The 22,249-nt window shown below is 37.4% G+C and overlaps 1 protein-coding gene across 1 annotated transcript; it reads left to right on the top strand.

The window, feature by feature from the left end:
• The first annotated feature begins 926 nt into the window (after positions 1-926).
• On the top strand, positions 927-21,264 carry LOC107657546 (ubiquitin carboxyl-terminal hydrolase 2-like). The gene is made up of 3 exons (XM_016445684.1): positions 927-1,236; positions 10,697-11,402; positions 21,199-21,264. The coding sequence occupies exons 2-3, from the start codon at positions 10,743-10,745 to the stop codon at positions 21,262-21,264; spliced, it is 726 nt and encodes a 241-aa protein (XP_016301170.1). The 5' UTR covers positions 927-1,236; positions 10,697-10,742.
• The last annotated feature ends 985 nt before the right edge of the window (positions 21,265-22,249 follow it).

Raw genomic sequence — 22,249 nt, 5'->3', positions numbered from 1 at the left:
ATTTTTTCAAAATATGTTTACTGTGATTTTGTTTTTAGAGCCACTCTCTAGGGTATTTCTGTTTAGCATTGTTTTGAAAATAAATGTGAGGGGTGTACTCACTTCTGTGAGATACTGTATATATCATTCTGCCTAACATTTCTTTTTTGTTCCACGCCAAAAAGTTGTTATATAGGTTTGGTACATGAGGATGAGTAAATGATACATCATGTTTATTTATTTGTAGAATTTGTATTTAATTTTTTATTTGTTTGTTTGTTTGTATGAACCATCCCTTTAAATCGCATCAAGCGCTGCTACTAATCTCAAACGTGTTTATTCCCGTCGCCAGGGTGACATTAGGCTTGTTTGAGATGAGCAAAATCTGCGCAGAACCGATCACCGGTGATCACCGCGAGAGATGGGAAACGACTGACTGACGTCACAGCTTAATGCTCATTGGTTCAGACACCTGTGATGCTGCGGTTCTCTTCTAAAATCTTTTATTTGTTTATCTGATTTCATGTGATGATGTATTTAAATTATGCATGAATATTCCCAAACACTATGACAGTGCGATCTCTGTGTGAGATAATGTGATTGTCATATTTCTATCAAAATATAAATTACATGTTTGTATTAAAGTAAAAATTGATGATAAATACACCTTTCGTATGGAATTAAATAGCAAGCACTTTGAGTGTCTTGTTCATCATATTTATTTTCATATAAAAGCAACAGAACTGAAATTATATCATGTTTATTAGCAACACAGCATGTAAGTGTGAATAACGCGATATCTGCCTTTGATCTCGTTGGTATCTGTTCACTTCGAGAGGTCAGAACTGTCCGTCTTGCCTGCGCTTATTTCACTCCCCTCACTGCAGCCGCCTACTCTCGCCTTCATTTCAGGCAAGGCGAGGTGCATCTCAAACAAGCCTATTGTTGGCGGTGGCATTGTGATGACGTTCGAGAGCAGGACTAGCCAATTAGATGAAAGAAACGCTCGCCGACGTCACTGTTAAAGTGAGCGACCGTTTTTTTTTTTTTTTTTTTTTTTTTTTTTTTGGAAGTCAAGAGCTTGGAATGTTACAAGGACAGAAACAACCAAAATGCCTCGGTTGTTATTTATACTGTCTTGAAGGGCATCAGTGAACTATCGTGTATCGGCTGCTAGAGTTCAAAGTGTCTTGCGTGGAGGTCTCACTTGCGGTGGGCTCTTCCCTGAAAGAGCGGAGGATGGTCTCGCTCACTTCGGTGAGTAATGTTATGAATGCTCGCGCTGCACATTCTTGCTTCGCTGTTATCACTAATTTACTCAACCGATTTGGAAACGTCCAGACGTTTCACTAATTACATAACATCGAGTCTTGTGTCTGCAGCGGTAAATCGCGAGTTAGGTATTTAATTCTTCAGACCCAGTCCTGCAGATTGAATTTATTCATCTGAATGCAAAGTCTTTTTGTTTTAAATAACTGGGAAGTATCGTGTAACTGTACGTTAGTCTGGTGCAGTCTCTCTTTTTAAAGATGATATTAATATAAACTTGATATTTATTCAAAGTGTTCGGGTTATGCTTTGTTTATCTAGTACTTGGTGAAGTTTAGTGATGTAGCGCTGAAACGTTGCACTGCAGCCGTCAGCGCGCAGCTGATCACGTGAGTGACACGCTTCTGAAGTACGGGGGACTGGGCAGTGTGTAACGTTACCCCCCTTTTTTGTCTTAAACCTTGATGTTTCCCTTATTTGTCTGCTTCTGATTAAAGTAGTTTATAAATATACTACTTATTCATAAAATGTGTAAATTAGTGTCATGTAGTGTTGTTAAAACCTTACCCCTCTAGTAGGATTACACAACTAGATTAGTTGTAACAGTAACAAAAACATTGACTTGAAATAATCTGAACAAAGTTAAACAAAATGGAACCGTAAATATTCTGGCATTTGCCACAATTATGCGATTGTAGGTCTCATATTTATAGGTAATATTTGACACAAATATGGAGGTTAAACAGATGGCGTTACAAATGTTACAACACCCCCTGTCTCCCCTATTAAATTAATGTCAGACTTGTTCAAAGCCACAGTCTCAGAGGTATTTTTTTTTCTTAAAACTTACAGGTAGCCTGCATAATTTTGTTGTTACATAAGCTATCAAACCTATATGTTTGTTTTAGTAGTATTACAGTAAGTCGTGTGGGTGTGGGTGGTTACTTACGTAAATTACAATCTCCCATAATTACTAAATTATTAAACTCTCTGATGATTACTTAACTGTTACCCTCCCATATTGATCCTGACTGGCTTTTATTGACCGTTGCCATGTAGTTATAGTACTTTTAGTACATCTGTTCCTCTGTTATTGGGATATTAAGCCCAGCTAAACAAACCATAGACGTCTTGAGAAAAAAATTATCATATTAGCCTACATGTTTACCAGTGCTGTACCTAATTGAAATATCAAGATATTTTAAGAAATATCTTCATAATTTAATATTTGAATTATTAAATATATTGCATATGCAATTTGTTTGTATTTTTATATAAATATAAAATGTTTACTTTAATTATATAATATATATAGAATAATTAAAAACAAAAAATGCAATTTGTCTGTAGAGACGGAGTGTTAATCCAAAGTTAATGGGTTCACCTTTTGAAATTAAAAACAAAGTATTATTAAAAATAATATTTTTAAAAAAGTATTAAAAACAAAAAATTCAATTTATAAATACAAAAATATATATAAATATTGAATATATTTATGTAAATACATTTTAACTGTAAATAATTATTTATAATCATATTGTAAAACCAGTCCTGCCCATAAAAAGTCTTAATGCAATTCCTTTAAGTACAAATTGGAATGCAGGAGTGTTGAATGACCCAGGGAGGTCATAGGCAATTGCTATATTTACCAGCTCAGTAATATGATCTCTAGCATTCTGGATCACTCTGCTCATGCAATTCTTCCCTGGTCCTCTCACTCTGGAGCTACAGCCTCCAAAGCAACACGCTGTCCATGGAAAATGCTACTGGTGAGCCTCTTCTCCAAATGACTCGCTCTTTTCTTTAACTTTAAGCTGTGGGGGAGAGCGCGTGACATTCTCAAGTCATCAGTTGTTATGTTCTCTATTGTTAGCCGTTCAGCGTAACCAGGACCTGGATTGTAATGGAAGTCTGACATTTAAACTGATGCCTAGGAATACTGAACATTTGTAAGCGTAGTTTTAAAAGATGCTCTCATATACCTCTTTATTAACCTAGAAATGAGTTGTCATATATGCTTTTATATTTCTCATAGGCTTTATATAGGCCTGTTTCCTATATACATATATATAAAATGATAATTTTTAAATGAATAATTTTTAAATTAAGCTGTATAATGTTGTCTTTTTAGGTTTGAGCAGTGAACGGTGTATGTGAGGTATAATGAACCAACATCTCTGTTTTTCCGTCCACTAGAACCGAGAACGGCTCTACTTACAGTAGGTACCCCTGAACCTAACACCCACCTGCTAGTGCACTTTGCACACATGATACCGAGAGAGAGCCGTGGCACTTACAAACAACATACAGGGTTGCTGTTTGTCTCTGGAGCTTTTTAGGGTGTGTTAATACAGTGCAAGTTATTGAATTCATCTTTTGAAATTAAAAAAAAAAAAAAACCCACCAAAGCAGTTTTTTGAGTCTATACACCTGATTTGCAATTTTAGTTGCTCACGTTAATCCCCATGTTTTCAATTTCATTGTCTCCTTTTCATAAACAGTGGCCCTAATGTCAGTCTGTTACAAAATCTGTGTTCCACATTCCTTATTAAGGTTGTCTACACTCACTGTAAATGATTTAAAAACCTGGAATGACCTGCTACCTTTAAAATTTGGTCTGATGTTGTTTTTCCAGAATAAATAAGCTTTGAAAATTCATGCCAGACCAGTGCAAGTGTGATTCGCATAACATAGCTGCGGATATAAGGTAGATTTTGAGTTTGGTTTGGCAGGCCTGAGTATTGTTGAGAGGCGAGTCTTGCCAGATTGCTTTTGGTCACAGGAGGGGGGGCTGAGGTGTCAGTTTGGTCACTGAGCTATTATCTGCCCACATTTCAGGGTAAATATAGCTGTACCCAAGACTTTGCCTCAAGTCTTCAGCATATTGTTTGTGTTGCTAACACAAACACCTGCACAAGTTTTAGATTTTTTAGGACGGTACGGTGTTTTGGTGCAATATCATGGTGGCTTCCTGGAGACCAGTTCTGATATTTGAAGTTATACAGCACATATCACAGCAAAACTGTTTTCAGGATTTTTTATTGACCTTTTGATTAGGGCTGGGTTTTGACTCAAATTTCACGATTCGTTTCGATTCTTATTCACAAGCTTGTGATTCGATTCGATTACCAATTCGATTCGATTCAATGTCGATTATTTTGGATATATACCAGGTACAGTACATGCCAAATTTTCTCAAGGAAAAAAAATCTCTCAACTAATGCTGTAAAATATGCATGAGAGTCAGTTGGTACTACATTACTATAATATTGAAGGTTAAAATTGACTGATTTGTTCAAATTACACTTAATTAAGTTTTTTAAATAATAAAGTTACAATTACATAATAATATTTCTACTTCAATTTATTTTATTTTTTGATATAAACGGTGGCTGTCATAAAAACGTGATGGATTTATTCAAACATAAATTAAACACTGAAGCAACGGCATTTATTGTTTGAATACTGCAATACAATGAACAGAATTTGAAATCTGAGACTTTGTTTCATATTAAAAGTACCAAAGCACAATGCTTATTGCGATATATTGGATGGGAAGTGCCCTTCAGTGTTCCGTCCATTAACTGAAAACAGGCTAGAATAATCGATTATTGGGATTTAAGAATCGATATCGTTCCGAAAAAATGAGAATCGATTAATATAGAGATATCAATATTTTTTACCCAGCCCTACTTTTTATGATTCTTTGCAATTCTTAGTGCAGTTTGCTTTCTATGGAGGCATATTTCTGTATCAGAGAAAAAGACAAAATGTAATGCGAGGCTAACATTTACATTTAAAGTCACATTGTAAGATATTAAGCCACAACTGTTAGAAATAAAGTCACAATCATCTTTTTATTTTTTTACTCTGAGGTGGAAACTGGCTTTCATAGCTTTCCAAATGTTGAAGAGCTAAAAGTAGGTGAACTGACGTGTTAAATGTGAATGTTAAGGAGCATGAATGTGGGGGTGTGCACGTAATGACAGCAAGTCTATCAGCATGAATGCAAGTGTGGATGTCTGTCAGGCATCACGGGGCTGAACCACGTCTGCTTTGATAAGTCCCCACCTGTCACATGCTCACAGTCAGAGACACTCCCACAGCTTAGACCCTGACCACTGACTAAAACCCCATTGACTTCCTTCATGCTGAACCAACTGTATGTGAGAAATGTTAGTATTTTAACACCGTGTCTACACCGCGCCACAACAGCTAAAGTCTGACAAAGCGACCGTTGAAAATCATTTGAAATTTGTGTCCGTACGTAATAAATAGAACTGCAGCAGCAGTGTCGCACCGCGCCGCATCCAGTGTAGACCGCATCACTGATTATAAAGAGTTATATAGTGTTCTATTGAGTTCTATTTTGTCGCGCCGCTCGCGTCCGGTGTAGACACGGTGTAATACTAACATTTAAGAAAACACACACACACACACACTAAGTCCAAACTCCAAACTCCAGTCTCATTCTACTAAAAAGATTAGTTTAGGTTAAAAATGGAAGTTTCTTTATTAGTAGTAATTAATATTTCTCACAGAAGATGACTACCGACAACAGAGCCTGCTTCTATGATTTGGCTAAATAGATGAAGTGTATTTATATTTATTGAGTGACGTACAATTTTGTTCAAAAGTTTTTTTAAATATTAATACTTTTTATTCTGTAAGAGTGCATGAAATTGATCGAAAGTAGGATTAAAGTCAAATAAATGCTGTTCTTTTGAACTTTCATTAAAAAAATCCTTAAAATATGTACAAAAATGTTTTCACTAAAGTATTAAGCAGCACAACTGTTTTTAGCATTGATAATACATTACATTTTTAATTTGCATTACATAAAAAAAAAATGAATGTAAAAAATATTACCGTATTGACCCGAATATAAGACGATGTTTTTTTTTCTTGGAAACACATCTGAAAAAACGCGGTCGTCTTGTATTCGGGGTCTAGACTTTGACATGTCAATAATACACCCACAACAATAGGTGGCGCCAAATACGCATAAAACGAGTGTGCCATGAAATACGTAATGTAATGCGTGTTGTAAAGATCGCGAGTAAAAACAAAAGAAAACCTTACAGCTGCATGAGTCGTGACTGTCACGTTAGCCTGATGGGACCAAACTCCCTTTGTGATTTTAAAACGTAAGACAGTACCCAGATTTGAAGACTACAGTAAGATTTAACTTCTACTGTTAATAAGATTTTGGTAGGCTACTATTAGATGGATAGCCTAAATGTCTTAATTCAGATGGGCTACCTGTTTTGTTTTTTTGTTTTTTTTAATGGTATATCAAAAAGTGTATATTTTTTAAATGTGATTGTTGGTACAGTTTACCAGTTTTTACCATACTTTCAAAACAAAAATTAAAATAGAAAAAATATGCAATATGAAAATAATTGAAGACAAAATGTGTTTTACTGAGAAAAAACAAGATTTGGTTTTTAAAAAGCCTTTTCCCAAAAGTACATCTGGAAAAAGGGGGGGTCGTCTTATATTCGGGCAAATACGGTATTTTAATAATGTAATATTTTAAAATATTACTGTTTTTATTTTATTTTTTATAAATACAGCCTTGGTGAGAATAAGAAACTTCTTTAAAAATATTTAAATACTGACCCCAAGTTTTGTAACAGTATTGTATGTTAAATCTCTTGTCTGTGTTTTGTAATGATCCTGTAGTAACAAGAAACTTTCTAGTGATCTCCTCATATCAAAAGTTTTTTTCTAGAATATAGCTTATTCACAAGGTTCTTACTTATAAACGTAATTTAAATATATTTAATATTATTTTAGAGTATTATAAATATAGAGTAATAAAGATAATACATTATTATCAATAATAGTTTAATAATATTAAACTGTTAATGATAATAATTATACCCATGTCCTCAGTTTCTCGTTTCTCGCGTCGTTTGGCTGCAGAAAAAAATAAATAAAAAGATAGTCCTACATTTTAAAAAACTTATTGATATCCTGTTTGAGTTCATCAGTTTGCCTACCAATGGTATGAGAGGAATACAGCTTTCACTCTCAACCAAACTAACGTTAGTCAATCAGAAGTAGAATGGGGCAGGTCTTGGAAAAAGTGTGGTTGAGATCCAGCTGCAACCAAGTCCTTCTACGCCTGTTTCACACATACTCCGTCTGCAGTGCGTGTGTGTTGTGTTTTTTTTTACGCACCCATGTTTAACGGATTAGTGTTCAGGTTGCGGTCCGGTGTTGTGCCCATTTTCGACCCCCTGCCAAATTATTACCCCTCACGTTGAAATCGCTATCTGATTGCCTTACCCTAACCCCTCCCCCACACCTAACCTTAAACCTACCAATACTAGGGGGGTAATAATCTGGCTGGGGTCAGAATTGGGCACAACACCGGCAGTGCAGTCTATTTTTGCTGTGCTGCACGCGCTGAATTAAAGTGACAGTGCATTGTTCGCAGTAAAAATGAACATAGATTGACATGGAAATGTAGTAATTTCACAATAAATGTTATTTATTATTTATAACATTGTTATTTATTGTAATTCTTTGTGGTATTACAGGGGTTTGAATATTAAGGATCTTTCTCAATACCATATGCTAGGGTTCTTTTGGCTTGTGGGCAAAGAGAGGGAACACAGTGTGAAAGCAGTGGACAACTGTCTTAAGAGTTCTCGTCTGATGAAAGCATGTTAGTGTCGGTTTGCCATGTGCTTTGGACTGCCTCCAGTGTGCTGCCTACCCTAGATCTACGTGTTGAAATATTGATGCATCTGTGAACGCTGCACTAAGAGAGGGAGAGAGAGTTTGCAGCAAGACAGATTAAAGAAATAAGAGCCATCACACTGAACCCAGCACGGATCAACAACACCAGATACTTTTATTTATTCAGATGCTGCACTGCCTTGTGAACAAGAGCCCGTCTCTCCTCAAGAACAAACTGTGCCGCGTAAACACATGGCCCAGCTCTGGGGGCTCTCTCGTTTCATTCAAACTGCGGGGTCTTCAGTGCTGCGCTCGGGCTGTACCACCAGTCCAGGCCTCTCTGAAAACAATGGCACTCATTTTGTTCAGCATGTTCTTCATTCAGGGTCCCGTGCTTGCAGCGAAGCCCCCGTATGTTGCGTAATATGCACCCCTCGCAGTAATAAGTTGAATAACGCTTAAATTACCTTACTGATAAAAATGTTCAGAGTTTCATCTGAGAAACAAAAACAGGACGAGCCCCCAATTTCATGTTACGCCCCGTCTAGGGTGAAGGCGCAACATGAAGGAGTATGAAGACACGGAGGAGTTTTGGAAAACGAATGAACAGTATTTTAATTAAACAATGATTTTACAGTACAAGAGGGGGAATTTTAGCTTCAGGAGCCGACAAGGCCAAAATAACAAACAGAAAACAACTAATATACAAACCTCTAAATTCCCTAGTTCACAAAATAAAATAAAAATAAAATACAATTACTTCCCTAACTTCCTATCCAAAAACAATCAACAAACAAGGTTCCAACAAAAATGGCGTCGGTCTCCCTACCTCCCCAGAATTCTATTATATACAATTATTTACAATGATAAGCGAACAGATCCGAACAAGGGCAATCCAGAATCATAGTCAAAGAACAGGCAGAAGTTAGTAGCAAGAATAAATGGGCAAAGCAAACTAACAAACAACAAACAATCTCTCACCAGCGAACACTCGATTGAACACACACAGAAATTCTCAGTCTTACGAACACATGTAACTAACTAGCAGAGTCAAGGCAGAGCAAACACAACAAGAGAGCGCAAAAGCTGAAGCAGGAAGTGATGACGGAGTCTCTTATAGGCAGCAAGGAGTCAGCTGATCAGGCAGGGCGTGGCACCAATTAGACTGCAGGAACCAATCAGCTTCTTCCTGGACAGAAGACACACACAAACACTTCCCAAACAAAAGAAAACACAGAAGTAGAACAAAAGGGACGTAACAGTATGCTGTGTTTGAACAAGAGTCACATGCTGCTACTCATCGAATATGTTTTCAGGTTCAAGCGCACAAAGCACAAGAGTCCTCAGGGCATGACACAGCGTCATTCAAAATTCATAACCGGTAGTGTTTATACCCTACAAATTTTGACTGGAATTGCCCAACTGAAGAGAGAATTTCTTTCCCTAAGGCTGAAATACACACCTAATGAAACCGCCGACCTGAGTGTGTGGGATTTTGAGGCATTTTGGAGTTAATCTTATTAATCTCATTTTATCAGTCAGTGTAGATGTCACGTCAGTTGGGGCCACTTTGACAAAAGTGTTTTTTTTTTTTCACTTTCACATACAAAGTGTTTTTCGCACTTTCACATAGAATGCACATACAAATATTTTATATTTATACATAGCAGCTATGGATGCACAATATCCATTGTGTACCGTTTTGGTTATCAGCTGATATTAAAGTTTTTTTGAAATTTTTTTTTTATCTGTATTAGCTGTTATTGGATATTTAATTGTTTATTAATTGTTTTATACATCTTAATTTAGAAGTAAACGCTCATTTAACCGAAAGCCTACTGTATCATATTTGATATGCAAATTTCTAAGGCCTCTAAATTATCACATGATGGAAACTTTGCTGAAAAACCTGTTGCTCACAATCTACTAAGTGCTATCATTTTTCCTTCTCGAGTATAAGCTCCATATTCTCCTATTATATATCATACTATATGAGCCATAAAAGCCTAATGTATGAAATATGGTACTCACATATGCAGACTTTTTTTTAGATCAAGATATGTCAGGCTTTACAGGGTTAAGGTTAATCTTTAAAAACCCTAATAATTTAATAACACTGTTAAATGTAATCTTTAGCGAGTCTCAAAATGAATATCTATTTTTCATACTGTACATTATAATGTTGTGATGCCTAAATTCACTTATATTATTCAAAACAATTTATTTTAGTTTAGTGTTTCCTTTTTATTAATCTAGACACAACAGTGTAGAATTTTAATATCTGATATTTAACAGTTATTAAACTCACAATGTAATGGAAGTAGTGACAGATCTTTTCTTCTGTATTGTGACATATATCCGAGTAAAATGGATTATCAAAAATAAAATAAAAAAAATGTTGGGTAGGACTTGGTTTAATCTACTGGTTGTTGATTGGATGTTGCAGTCATTTGTGTAAAAAAAAAAAAAAAGGGTTTAAGTGGATGAAATGATTGGAGAAGTCCAGCAAACGTCACCAGTGAAGTCTGTCATTTCACTGGAAGATCCAGTTAATGACATTTTGATTGAAAACTACAAGGTAAAAAGAAAAAGAAAAAAATGAAGCATGCATGGATGAATTGTTCACAATAAGATCAACAACATACATTAAACAGATTTTCATTCCATGCTTTAAAACTGAAAATGATTACTGGTTTATCTGTATTGGCCAGAATTTTAATATCACTGAATGCCACACTTTTTCTCCTTTCGTTCACAGATTCCATGCAGCCTGAAATTGCCTTACATCCAGCTGAGCTGCCAGCATGTCTCGTGTCTCCTCTACAGCGAAGCGCTATACTGGCTCTTCTTATACCAGTCACTACAGCTCATATGGCTCCTCCCTGACTCCATCGCTGGGCTCATATGATCGGGAAAAGCTGCCCTATAAAAGCTCCTCCTCAGGCTACTCCTCCTCAAGCTACCTGAGCTCAAGTGCCAGCCGCTCCCGCAACTACAGCTCTTCGTTCGAGCCGGATCGGGGTCGGCCTATCCCTCGCACCGATTTGCTGGGTGGACGGCGCAGCGAGAGCCTGAGCCGCACACCGGCAAAGGGCTATGGCTCGGGCCTCAATGGAGGCTCGGCATACAGCAGCTACAGCTACTCTCCGGCCCCTACCAGCTACCTCTCGACCTCACCCGTTTCCTCCAGCATCTCTCTCAGTCGCAGGAAGTCGGTGAGTCAGAGCGATTTGACGCACGATCTATCAGCTCTGGGCCTGAGCGAGACATCCAGTGGCAGTGGCCCGAAGCAGTCCTACCAGAGCCGAGGCACTGATGTATCTGACACCTATGGCCAGCTACGCTCCAGCTACGGCCTCTCACGGAGCTCCACACAGGACAGTCTTGGCAGCAGCGGCCTGAAGAGCAGCAGCAGCCGATTCTCCTCCAGCTGTCGCTCCACCTCACCAGTCAGAGAGTCTTTGGTAAGAGCATTCATGTTTTCTCGTTGGACAGTAGACATCTATTTCCTTAACACACTTCCGCTAAGTTGATGTTTTTCACCAGTCCTCATATTTGCATCACTCTCCTTTCTCAAGTGTTACACAAGAGCCCTTCGGCTCAGAGAGTTTGTGCTGAGAGGTGTAAGGAATGTGTAACATTCAGCTGTTTCAAGTGTCTCTTATGATTATAAGTGAACTCATCTTAGGCAGTTGCAGATCAAATTATTGATTTGGTCACATATTTAGAATAGCATACTAACATAAAAACCCTACTACTAGATAGGGATATATGGCTTTGTGTAATTATCAGTAACTGCAATATACAGTCAAACCAAAAATTATTCGGACACCAGATATAATTTTTGATTTTTTTTTTCTAGTGGGTGCAGGACACTATAGTTCATTTATGTAAGTGAGTGATAGCAAAATTAAGTAAACTGTGACATATTATCCCCAAAAATTCTTCATACAGTGGACTACCAGTAAAATTGATAAACATTTGGGACCAAAAATTATTCAGACACTTTGACCTGACCATGTTTTGCTTAAGTGTTATCTGACATTATCAAGATGAATTTATTCTGACACAGTTTAATTCTTCTTAAATAGTTTAACTCTTCTTTTAATAGTTCTTGTCATATTTTATCATCTTGTCATATTTATTACCATTTTCTAAACTATAACAAAGACTATAGAATACCCAAGATGTGTCACTCGTTATCAGTAATTATCAGTAACTGATTTTTGCAAAATTTTGCAGCACAGCAAACCTGGAGCTTTTTTATCGCAATCACAATTTTTATCTTAATTAGGTTTTCCCCCCCCAAATCGTGCAGCCCATAATGCAGTGTGCTCTACTTGACCTTTCATTTCCAGTGTGACAAATGAACTAAAAAAATATCAGCTGTAATTTTATTTTTGCAAAATTTTGCAGCACAGCAAACCTGGAGCTTTTTTATCGCAATCACAATTTTTATCTTAATTAGGTTTTCCCCCCCCCAAATCGTGCAGCCCATAATGCAGTGTGCTCTACTTGACCTTTCATTTCCAGTGTGACAAATTAACTAAAAAAATATCAGCTGTAATTTTTAACATTTCTTTGATTTATGACATTTGTACTCAAAAATGTATTAAAACTGCAGAATAATATGTTTTAGGCAGGAAAAAAACCCTCTGTGGAATACAGTCTGTGGCTATTCTTTTAAATTAATTGCTGTTTGTCATTAATTAAGCTATTCTCAACAAGGGAGCCCAGGCTAAAAGAGCAGCGCTGAGCAGTAAGGTCTGTCTAACTTTAAAATGATTAGTGTAGACTACATTAGTTTACACCTGAGAATTTCAGAAACTAATCAGCTCAACAAGTGTAAGTCTGAGTGCTTTTGTCAACTCAATTTAATTATTACACTAATGCTCCAGATACCCAGGCCATTTATGCTGTGCTAAACCAGGCTGCTGTGGACAATTGCAAGAATCAGATATGCACTATAATTCTTTCAGCGCTACTCTAAAGGGTTCAAGATTGCCAGACTTGAGTTTTATTACTGTTGTAATGGAGCAGAGTATTATGCTTTTTTTGATTGTTGTGAATTATAGAATATAGGAAAGCAGTGCATTTAAGCAGTGCATTCACAGTGTTGCCACAAGGGGTGCTATAGTGAACATTAGTGTAAACACTTTTTTTATTATCAGTTTTCAGATCATGAATTTAACAGTTGGCTCTTTTTCAATTTATTAGTCAATTAATGAGAATGACAGGAAGTGGAGTTTACTCAATTGCAATTAAAAAAATAATAATTTCCAAGAAATGAAGAGTTCTCCCTGTCTGTAAGGTCAATAAAACCTTCAAAATAAATACTTTGAGTTTTTTTTAACTCTCAAAAAAAAGGTTGTTCAGAAAACATTCAAAGTTTTTTTTTTATTATTACACCGGGGTTATATGAATCTCTTGGAACTTGACAAAAAATAAAATTTTAATTGAGGAATTGAATTTGAGTATTAAAAATAAAAATGCACTCTCAATTAAGTTCTGAATATTGCACAACCCTAAAACTTCTAACTGGTTACCGTTAAACTGTTGACATGTTTCTAGCTATCTGAATAGCTAACACATCCATAACAGATCCAGTGCAGTGGCATAGGTACATTTAAAGGTAACTCTATCAGCCCCATGAGTACTGACGTTTGTTACCACCACAGTAATGCAAGAACACACATTATTGCGCACTTGCAGTGTCTGCGTACTTGTGTAGTGTATATTTCTGCCCTAATATTTCTGTCCTTATTCTGGTTTATCTAAAGTATTTTTGCTGACCAAATCAGTTTTATCAGTGAGGAAAAGCACAGGCTGCAGTAGGTACACAGTTGGCCCCATCTCCGACTACCATTAAAGTATTGTGGTTTCCCATCCGATGGTAGGTTAGTGTTAGTGAGAGGCTTTGCATGCATGGCTGGGCCAGCATTAACACAGTTTCCCTGCCACAGTCTGACTCTTTCTATTCAGCAGTTTTATTAATGATGCCAGTCTGTCTCAAACAGAGAGACTTTGCACTTCCGTAGCCCAGGAGTAAACAATTCCTGTCACGTTTTCTACTTCTTCTACTACTCATTGCGCCAAGATTTTTTATGTAACATATCTGTTAGTATGTAGGCTGTTCCACAACATTAACCTAAAATACCCTCTTTTTTAAAAACTTTTGAAAATGTTTCACGTCTGTTTTGATGAGGCTCAAACCTACTGGAAACATCCGCCTCCTTTTTTGGGCCCTTTTTGGCACTTGGTTATTGGCAGTGTATCTCAGAGACCGCTGAAGGCTCAGGACTTCTTATTCTCTTCACATGAGGTCCTTAAAGAGGAAACCCAGTGAAGACTAAATTCTTGTTCTGAGTACAAAGTGTCCCTCTGGTGTTTTCCTGTGTTTAAATTTATGTGTGGATGTTGGCAACTGAGATTTGCAGTGTTAAATTTCACTCACTCATCACATGCTCTTTTATTATCAGAGCATCCAAAATTTGTGCTGCTGTTTACATAGCATTTTAGAACAGGTCACCTGGTTTTTTTTAAAGCGTCTTCACACATTTCAGCACGTGCATTTTGTATGAAATTCAACTATAGTGGTGCCCTGGTGCACATCAAGTCGTTTGGCTGAAAGCCAAGATGGATCTCTGGCACTCATTCAAAGTGTCTAATTACACATTTCAAGAAACGCATTAATCCATCCTGTTTCCTTTAGCTTTTCACCCTTGTTGTGTTCCGTAGCATGTCGAGGAAGTGTTTTCATTTGCTGTTTGTTGTGTTCATAGACTTATTTTAGTCATAAGACTAAAAGGGTCAGTGATCCTTCTCCCTCTCTGAAATGCCACTTCAATAACCGGTCACCCAACTTCCTGTTTCTATATAAACATGGATTAACGTGGTCAGCATTCTGTGGTTTTCTTTACAATTAAATCAACTTCAGTGGAATATGGTATGAATAAGACGTAGACAGAAAGGAAAACTTTTCTGCGTCATGAAAATAGATTTATTGTATTCATTGTAGTCTATCCTTCTCAACATCGTTTTCATCTGCATAAAATGCAGTGTCGGGTCTGTCTTGACTAAAGTATATAGGACTGTGGGATGCATGTAGAGTGTGGCCTTCAAAAGTGACTTTGTTCTCATTTAGGTAACTTTAATGCTACATTACGTGTTTCCAGTATATCAGAACTGGGTTGCAGCTGATGACATTTGACCCACCATCTCATAAGAGCATAACGGCCTCAGTCTGGTATTCTCTTTTGGGGTTTAGTGTGTTTCATACCCTGTTCTAATTTCTCTGCCCCTTTTCAGGGCTCTACGCTTACTTTTCTTTAAGCTTCTCTTGCGCATGCAAATTTAATTTACGCTTACAGTCTTATGTACACTTCCACAACTCTTATCCTGCGTATGCAAATCTTTTTGACGTCATTCTACCTTCATAGCTTCTCTCATAATACTGTAGTGAGGGCGACAGCTGAGCTGAGTTGAACATGGAGCTCAGTCCAATAAACTAGACATATTGTCCCACTTTTTGTTGCTTTTACCATTGTTGACAGTTGTTCTATTTTCAATCTGATTATAAGCTTTTTTCCTCTTAAAGAACTGTAGCTGTAAGTTGAGTCAAATTTATTTGTATAGCACTTTTTACAATACACATTATAAAATTATAATGTTAATCTGTATAATATCTTAATATCTTCATAATTTATAGTCACATTTAGCAGATTAGAGCTAGGTGATAATGTAGTTTACATTTTTGCAATGATAAAAACAATCATGCAGTTGAGTTTGCTATATAGTATTTATCTCTTGTGAATGTACTGTACGTATGCGGATGAAATTGGATATACTTAGCTAGCTGTGTGATAATATAGTTTACATTTTGCAACAATATAAACAAAATGTAAGTACATTTGTACATATATTCACAGCAGTTTGTCTTATTTGTGTACCTTGTTGGTAAGGACGAAAGTTTAAAGTGAGTGTTGAGGTTCATCTTGTGCAAAGTTTAATATATAATTAAAGATCATAAAAATTACTGTCACAAACATTACTGGTAATAAATATTATCTTTTCCCTTTTACCCTTTATCTTTTCGATGTAAGGAAAGTTGAAACTGATTTAGGTTGTTCCGTTTTAGAGTTGTTTGAAAGTGGTCCATTTAAAATGAGTAATAAGTCCTTGATGGCCACACGATTATTGTAAATCTCTTGTCGTTGTAGCGTGTTTTTAACCCGCTGGGCCGCTGCCCTCAGTGACGTCGGATGCGTGCAGCTCGTGTGGGCGGGACTGGCAGTAGTGAAAAGACATGGATCCGCGTGCTGCCTGCAGTCTGACAGCTCCTACTCGCTGCCGTCAATGGTCTTTGAGAACTCGTCTACTTTGACGCGTGAGGGACTTGTTCTTTGCGTTTGCGAACAACTTCCTTCGTTTATTGTTTTGTGAAAAATGTTTTGGTTGTGAGTAGGTCAGCGCGCGATGTTTTTTTTTTATTCGACCCAGTGCTGTCTCGCGCAGCTGTAGAGGTCGTTTCCTGATCAAGTCGCTTACCTGAAGGATCCTGGAATATTTGATGCGAGAACATCCATAGTGGCTGTTTCTTAAAGTTGGTGTTTATACACCACAGAAGGATTTGATTGATTATGGCCAGCATGCGACATTCATATGCTGTTACAATACCAGAGGAGCCACCTGCGACTGCGTTCCCCTTTATACAACAGGACATGCGGAGGAAAAACTCTATGTCCGGCTCCATGCTGGTCTCCACATTCGTTGGACTTCTGATTAATCATGCCAAGGTATGAACACGCTTCATAGGCGTATTACGGCAATTCGTATGAACATTTAAACCTTCTAGTATATGTTTTTATTATTTTACTATTTTCACTACTGCTTGTTCATTACATACAAGTAACAATTCTATTACAAAAAAAAAATCCATGCCAAGGTATGAACACGCTTCATAGGCGTATTACGGCAATTCGTATGAACATTTAAACCTAGTATATGTTTTTATTATTTTACTATTTTCACTACTGCTTGTTCATTACATACAAGTAACAATTCTACTACAAAAAAAAATAGCATTTCTTTTGCCTTACTCTCTGGGTTTGTAGTTCATATTAACTATTCACTTCTTACTGGCATATATTCTATTTATTGGTCTATTCTAGTTTGACTAGATTATATACAATTAACTAACAAATACACCAGTCCACTCAATTAGTATTTGTAAAAGGGAAATAGATAACTCTAAGAAATAGATAACCAATAACTTGGAATACATAATACTAGTCATAAGTGAATAGTTTAAACCTGAACCACAGATCTTACCAGTACCAATGGAATAGCTACTTAAGACTAATGGGATATCAAACAGTAGCAAAGCAAGTACTTGTATGCAATAAACAAATAATACACTCTAAAAAATGCTGGGTTAAATACAACCCATTGCTGGGTAAAATAGGGACAAACCCAGCAATTGGGCTGTTTTGACCCAGCGGTTGGGTTAAATGTTTAACCCAACCTTCTGGGTAGTAACCCATCTGCTGGGTCAAAACAACCCAATTGCTGGGTTTGTCCTTATTTTACCCAGCACTGGGTTGTATTTAACCCAGCATTTTTTAGAGTGTACAGACTAATTGAATACATACATAGTTACTACTGGAGTAAGTACTAGTGTCTAACTAACTAGTGAAAACATTGGATTAGTAGCAATAAAAATAAGTACTAGTACCATAAAATAGATGCTAGCTGATTTCAAGGGATAAATGTTAAAGCATGAATGGGACTTATTGAGGCCCAGTGAATAATCTTTAAAAAGCAGTTCATGCTGTGATGTCATTAATATTGCACTTACCGCCCTTTATAAGGGATCAGTATTCTGACAGGTCACTGCTTATATAATGCAAATTCATGTTTTTTGCATTTGCTGTTTCGGTGTATTGACATATTCTAACCACTGACTACTATGTTATGTCTATGCCAGTGTGCCACTTTGGGATAAACTGATGAATCAGTCTTATTGATCCTCTAATAAAAGTTTAGGTTTCGATGAGAGCACCTTACATTCGGTTTAACAGAAAGCATACTTCATTATTTCTTTGAAGTGAAGCAACAGAGCAACATAAATCAACAGCAGCCTGCATGCAGCTGATGAATGAAGCATAAGGCAGTTCAGAATGGCTGTTCATTGTTACGTAATGAGCAGAAATCCCATTAGAGCTCACTCCTGTACCCGGCAGAGCTCTCAGTCCTGCCCAGTGCCACCCGGGCCAGGACTAGGCCTGGTGTACCAGCTTTTCTGCTGAGCCTCCATTATCTGCCTCATGATTAGTTTTAGCGTCACTGAATGTGCTTTGAAATTCATCAGGACACTTACATATTAAATTACCCATATATTTAGCACCTTGGCACCATATATTTAGCGTGTGTAAACAGGATTCTCTCCATGCACGTTTCGTGAGTCACTTCCCCTGATCACCCCTTTTTGAGCTGGAGGTGTGACAAGTAAAGTATAATGTGATTGTGAAGGACATTGAGTACCAGCAGTGCCTTTATCTTGGTTTGCTGAAACAGGACAGTCCAAATGAAGTGTTTTGTACTAGTTTAACACATTGGTACATGGGACAGAATGCTGTGCTCCCGTCCATATTACAAGCACTTGTTAAAGTCATGCAGATTCTTTCCTCTGTACCATAGTGGTAAAAAATTGGCACAGGAGCAAGAGTATTCCTGGGAAATTCAGTTCTTCAAACTGTGTCCGAGTTCAATAGTCTTTTTTAAACAGTTACAAGGAAAACCTCAACCAGCATACAGCTAAGATGTGTGGAATTATTTAGCTGGCAGTGTAGGACAGGAGACAAAGTTGACATAAAACAGATGGTATAAACTCTAAATAGTACCTGATGGGTTAATCTCACAGTTTAAACCAGCTAACAGAGCTTTTTAACTAATATTAATGTGGGTCAGTGTATGCTGATTACTGAAGGCCGCCAGTCTGGATGTTTTATCTGGATATTTGCTCCACATTTTCCTCTCACAGTGAGCTGTTATAAAAGCAGGATTAGTCTTCCCTCACCTCTGTAATTGGGAGAACGCCGAACAGAACACTGTGACCCACTTCCATATTCTCCGGCCACCAGAGAAATAGAGGAAAAAGAGTGTTATAGACGAGGATTTGAAACATAAAATCACTCTGTATCAACGTACAAGGCAAAAACCCATATCAAGTCATTATATTATGTTCTTCGTTAGACATGAAAATAGTAAAACTGTTAAACGTATGCATTTGAGTTGTTCACACAGAGAGCTTTGCCTTGCTGGAGTAATTTCAATAGGTACTTTCATCATGCTCAATATGACTCTCATATCATTTGGGCAGGTGTTCTTAACCTTTTAACAGGTTCCTCCAGAGTTTGCGAAGGCACTTTTCACCCTGAGACCAAGTGATTCAAATGTTGTATACTTATTAGAAGGTTATTAGCTGCATGTACCGCTATATTGAGAAACAACCACAAGCTGTTTTAGAAACAACAACAGCAGTAGCTATGTTTCCATCCACCTATTTTTATGCGCATTTTGGATTATCGCATAAAAAACCGCTGGATGGAAACGTTAGATGGAAGATGGAAAAAAAATTTTATTCTAAAAATGTGCATAAAAAACTTGTGCACAATTGAGTAGGATACATTTTTTTTATCCCATAAAAAAAAAATTCGCATAAGCTACGATGGAAACACACTTACCGAATAAATTCCACCATGCGCATTGAAAAAGTCATGTGACTTTGCGCTATGAGACGGGATAAATTGACTAACCAGCGGACCAATCTCGTTCACAGCATCTATATGTTGTTTTGGTCGTTCTGAAATGCCTGAGGAAAGTCTGCCATCAAAGTATTTCTGTTTAATTACTTTCTTACATGACTGCGTTCCCAAACAGCAGGCATCCACCTCTAAAAGCAATGACCACATTTATTGTGTTACGTCTGCTATCTCTGAAGTGCAAGTAATTTATTACATATGAAAATTATTATTTTCAGTGGCTTCTCCTAGTTTTCTTATAGATATTTAGTGCCAGTTTATCAGGAAGTGACGATTTTGTTCTCTTTGACTCGTTGGATGGAAACGGTGCTTTATTTGCAAATGTTTTATGCGATATTCCAGTTTTGCGCATAAGTTACATTTGCATCTTTGGATGGAAACATAGCTATTGTCTCATTTCACACAGCAGTGGATGTCTTCTTCAGAGTGAATCACAACAAACTAAAATAGACCTACTTGCAGGACGTTTTCTTCATCTGGCCTTCATATTGATTTCTCAGTTTTAGTACAGTATGATGTAGGATGTTGGTATTTGCAGATTTTCATATGATGTCTTGGTTTAGAGCCTGTAAAAATCTTGTGAGAAGATATGGCTGTCAGAGATGGCTGCCGGGATCAGTGTTGCAGTGACGATGACAAATCAGCCAATGAGCGGACATCCCATGTGAAAGGATGCTATTTTTGGCAGCGTTGATATTACTCAGCAGAGTAAGGCAAACTGGGCTGGTGAGCCTGTTCCCATGAAATGGGTGTTCAGCAAGCATTTTCTATGGAAGCATGGATTTAGATAATACCCAGTTAATGAGTTTGTTGAACATTTCTGGTATGATATATACTGCCATGAACTGTTTGTTCTTCAAATATTGACTGCCTTGCTACTGAGGCGGTCGGGACAAATGTGGTCAGTGTGAACATCCTGGCCAGCACCAGGTAAGTTCGTCAGAGTTCCAGCACAGGGAGGATCACGTTTCCCCTCCCGTGCTTTGGCATGACAGAAAACAACATAGTGTCAGATTACTGGCCAGTCCGCTTTAGCACTCTAGCACCTCTACCAAAAAAACTGATTGTATGGAAACATAGATCTCCGTTTCCTGGAACGATTTGACTTGAAGTGCGGTCACATTTAATGATCCTGGCTGGAATTTCGAAATGCAGTAATTTCAGTTTTGCGTGAGGGCAAAAAAGTCAAAGATTTCATTAGTGTTTAAGTTGGTCACCTAAATTAGCCACATTGACCAACAGAAAGGTCTGAAAGTCAAATATGTGTGAGCTACTATTGAAAATCGACCTTTTTGCCCTGCAAAATTTCGGCTAATTTAACCGCATCTTATGAGAGCAACATTTCAATCCATTTGACAGCTTACTTGAAATGTGTGACTAGTCGCTGTCATCTAGACTATGACCTGTGCTAACATTTCATCTCCTCTCTGTTTTTCAGAACTCAAAGAGTGCCCAGGGCCTGGTGGGTCTTCGTAATCTGGGAAATACAGTAAGTGTTTTTTAATAGGATGTACTAGCTGCTCTCATAGGTGAAATGTGTGCTTGTATTCTGTAGGACTTTTTTCTTGTCAATTTTTGGCTCAAACCTTCGAGCTGGACTACAGTGCCTTGCGAAAGTATTCATATTTTTTTCACGTTTTGTTATGTTGCTGCCTTATGTTAAACTGCTTTAAATCCATACACCATAATGGTAAAGCAAAAAACAGGTTTTTAACATCTTTGCAAATTTATTAAAAATAAAAAACTTTGATTCCATAAGTATTCAAAAAAGCACCTAAAGGACCCCCCAGACTGTGAGAAACAAGATTCTCTGGTCTGATGAACCTCAATTCCAAGCATCATGTTTGAAGGAAACCAGCTCTGCTCAGCACCTGCAGAGTACCATCCCAAAAGTAAAGTGTGCTGGTAACAGCCTCATGCTGTGGGGCTGTTTTTCAGCGGCAGGGACTGAGGCACTCATCAGAGTAGAAGAAAAGCTCAATGCACCAAAATATAGAGACAGCCTTAATGAAAACCTAGTCCAGAGCATTCAGAACCTCAGACTGAGCAGAAGGTTCACCTTCCAACAGGACAATGACCCTAAGCACACAGCAAGAGTGGCTTATAGACAACTCTGTGAATGTCCTTGAGTGGCCCAGCCACGGCCTGGGATTGAACCCAGTCAAATATTTCTGGAGAAACCTGAAAATGTGTGTCCGCCCCCATCCAACCTGACAGAGCTTGAGAGGTGAAAAGATGAGGAGAAGAATGGCAGATAATTGCCAAATGCTGATGAGCAAACTTGTCGCATCAAACAAAAAAGACTTGAGACTGTAAAGGTGCTTCAGCAAAATATTTAGCTAAGGGTATGAATGCTTATGCAATGTACTTATTTCAGTTTTTTTTTTTTTTTATAAATTTACGAAGTTGTGAAAAATTCTGTTTTTGCTTTGTCAATATGGTGTATGGAGTGTAGATTGATGTGGAAAAAAAGTAATTTAAAACATAAG

The sequence above is a fragment of the Sinocyclocheilus anshuiensis genome, unplaced genomic scaffold, assembly GCF_001515605.1.
Source record: "Sinocyclocheilus anshuiensis isolate Anshui unplaced genomic scaffold, SAMN03320099.WGS_v1.1 scaffold255, whole genome shotgun sequence".
In the NCBI taxonomy this organism is placed as follows: domain Eukaryota; kingdom Metazoa; phylum Chordata; class Actinopteri; order Cypriniformes; family Cyprinidae; genus Sinocyclocheilus; species Sinocyclocheilus anshuiensis.
This window is presented reverse-complemented; position numbering and strand designations above follow the sequence as displayed.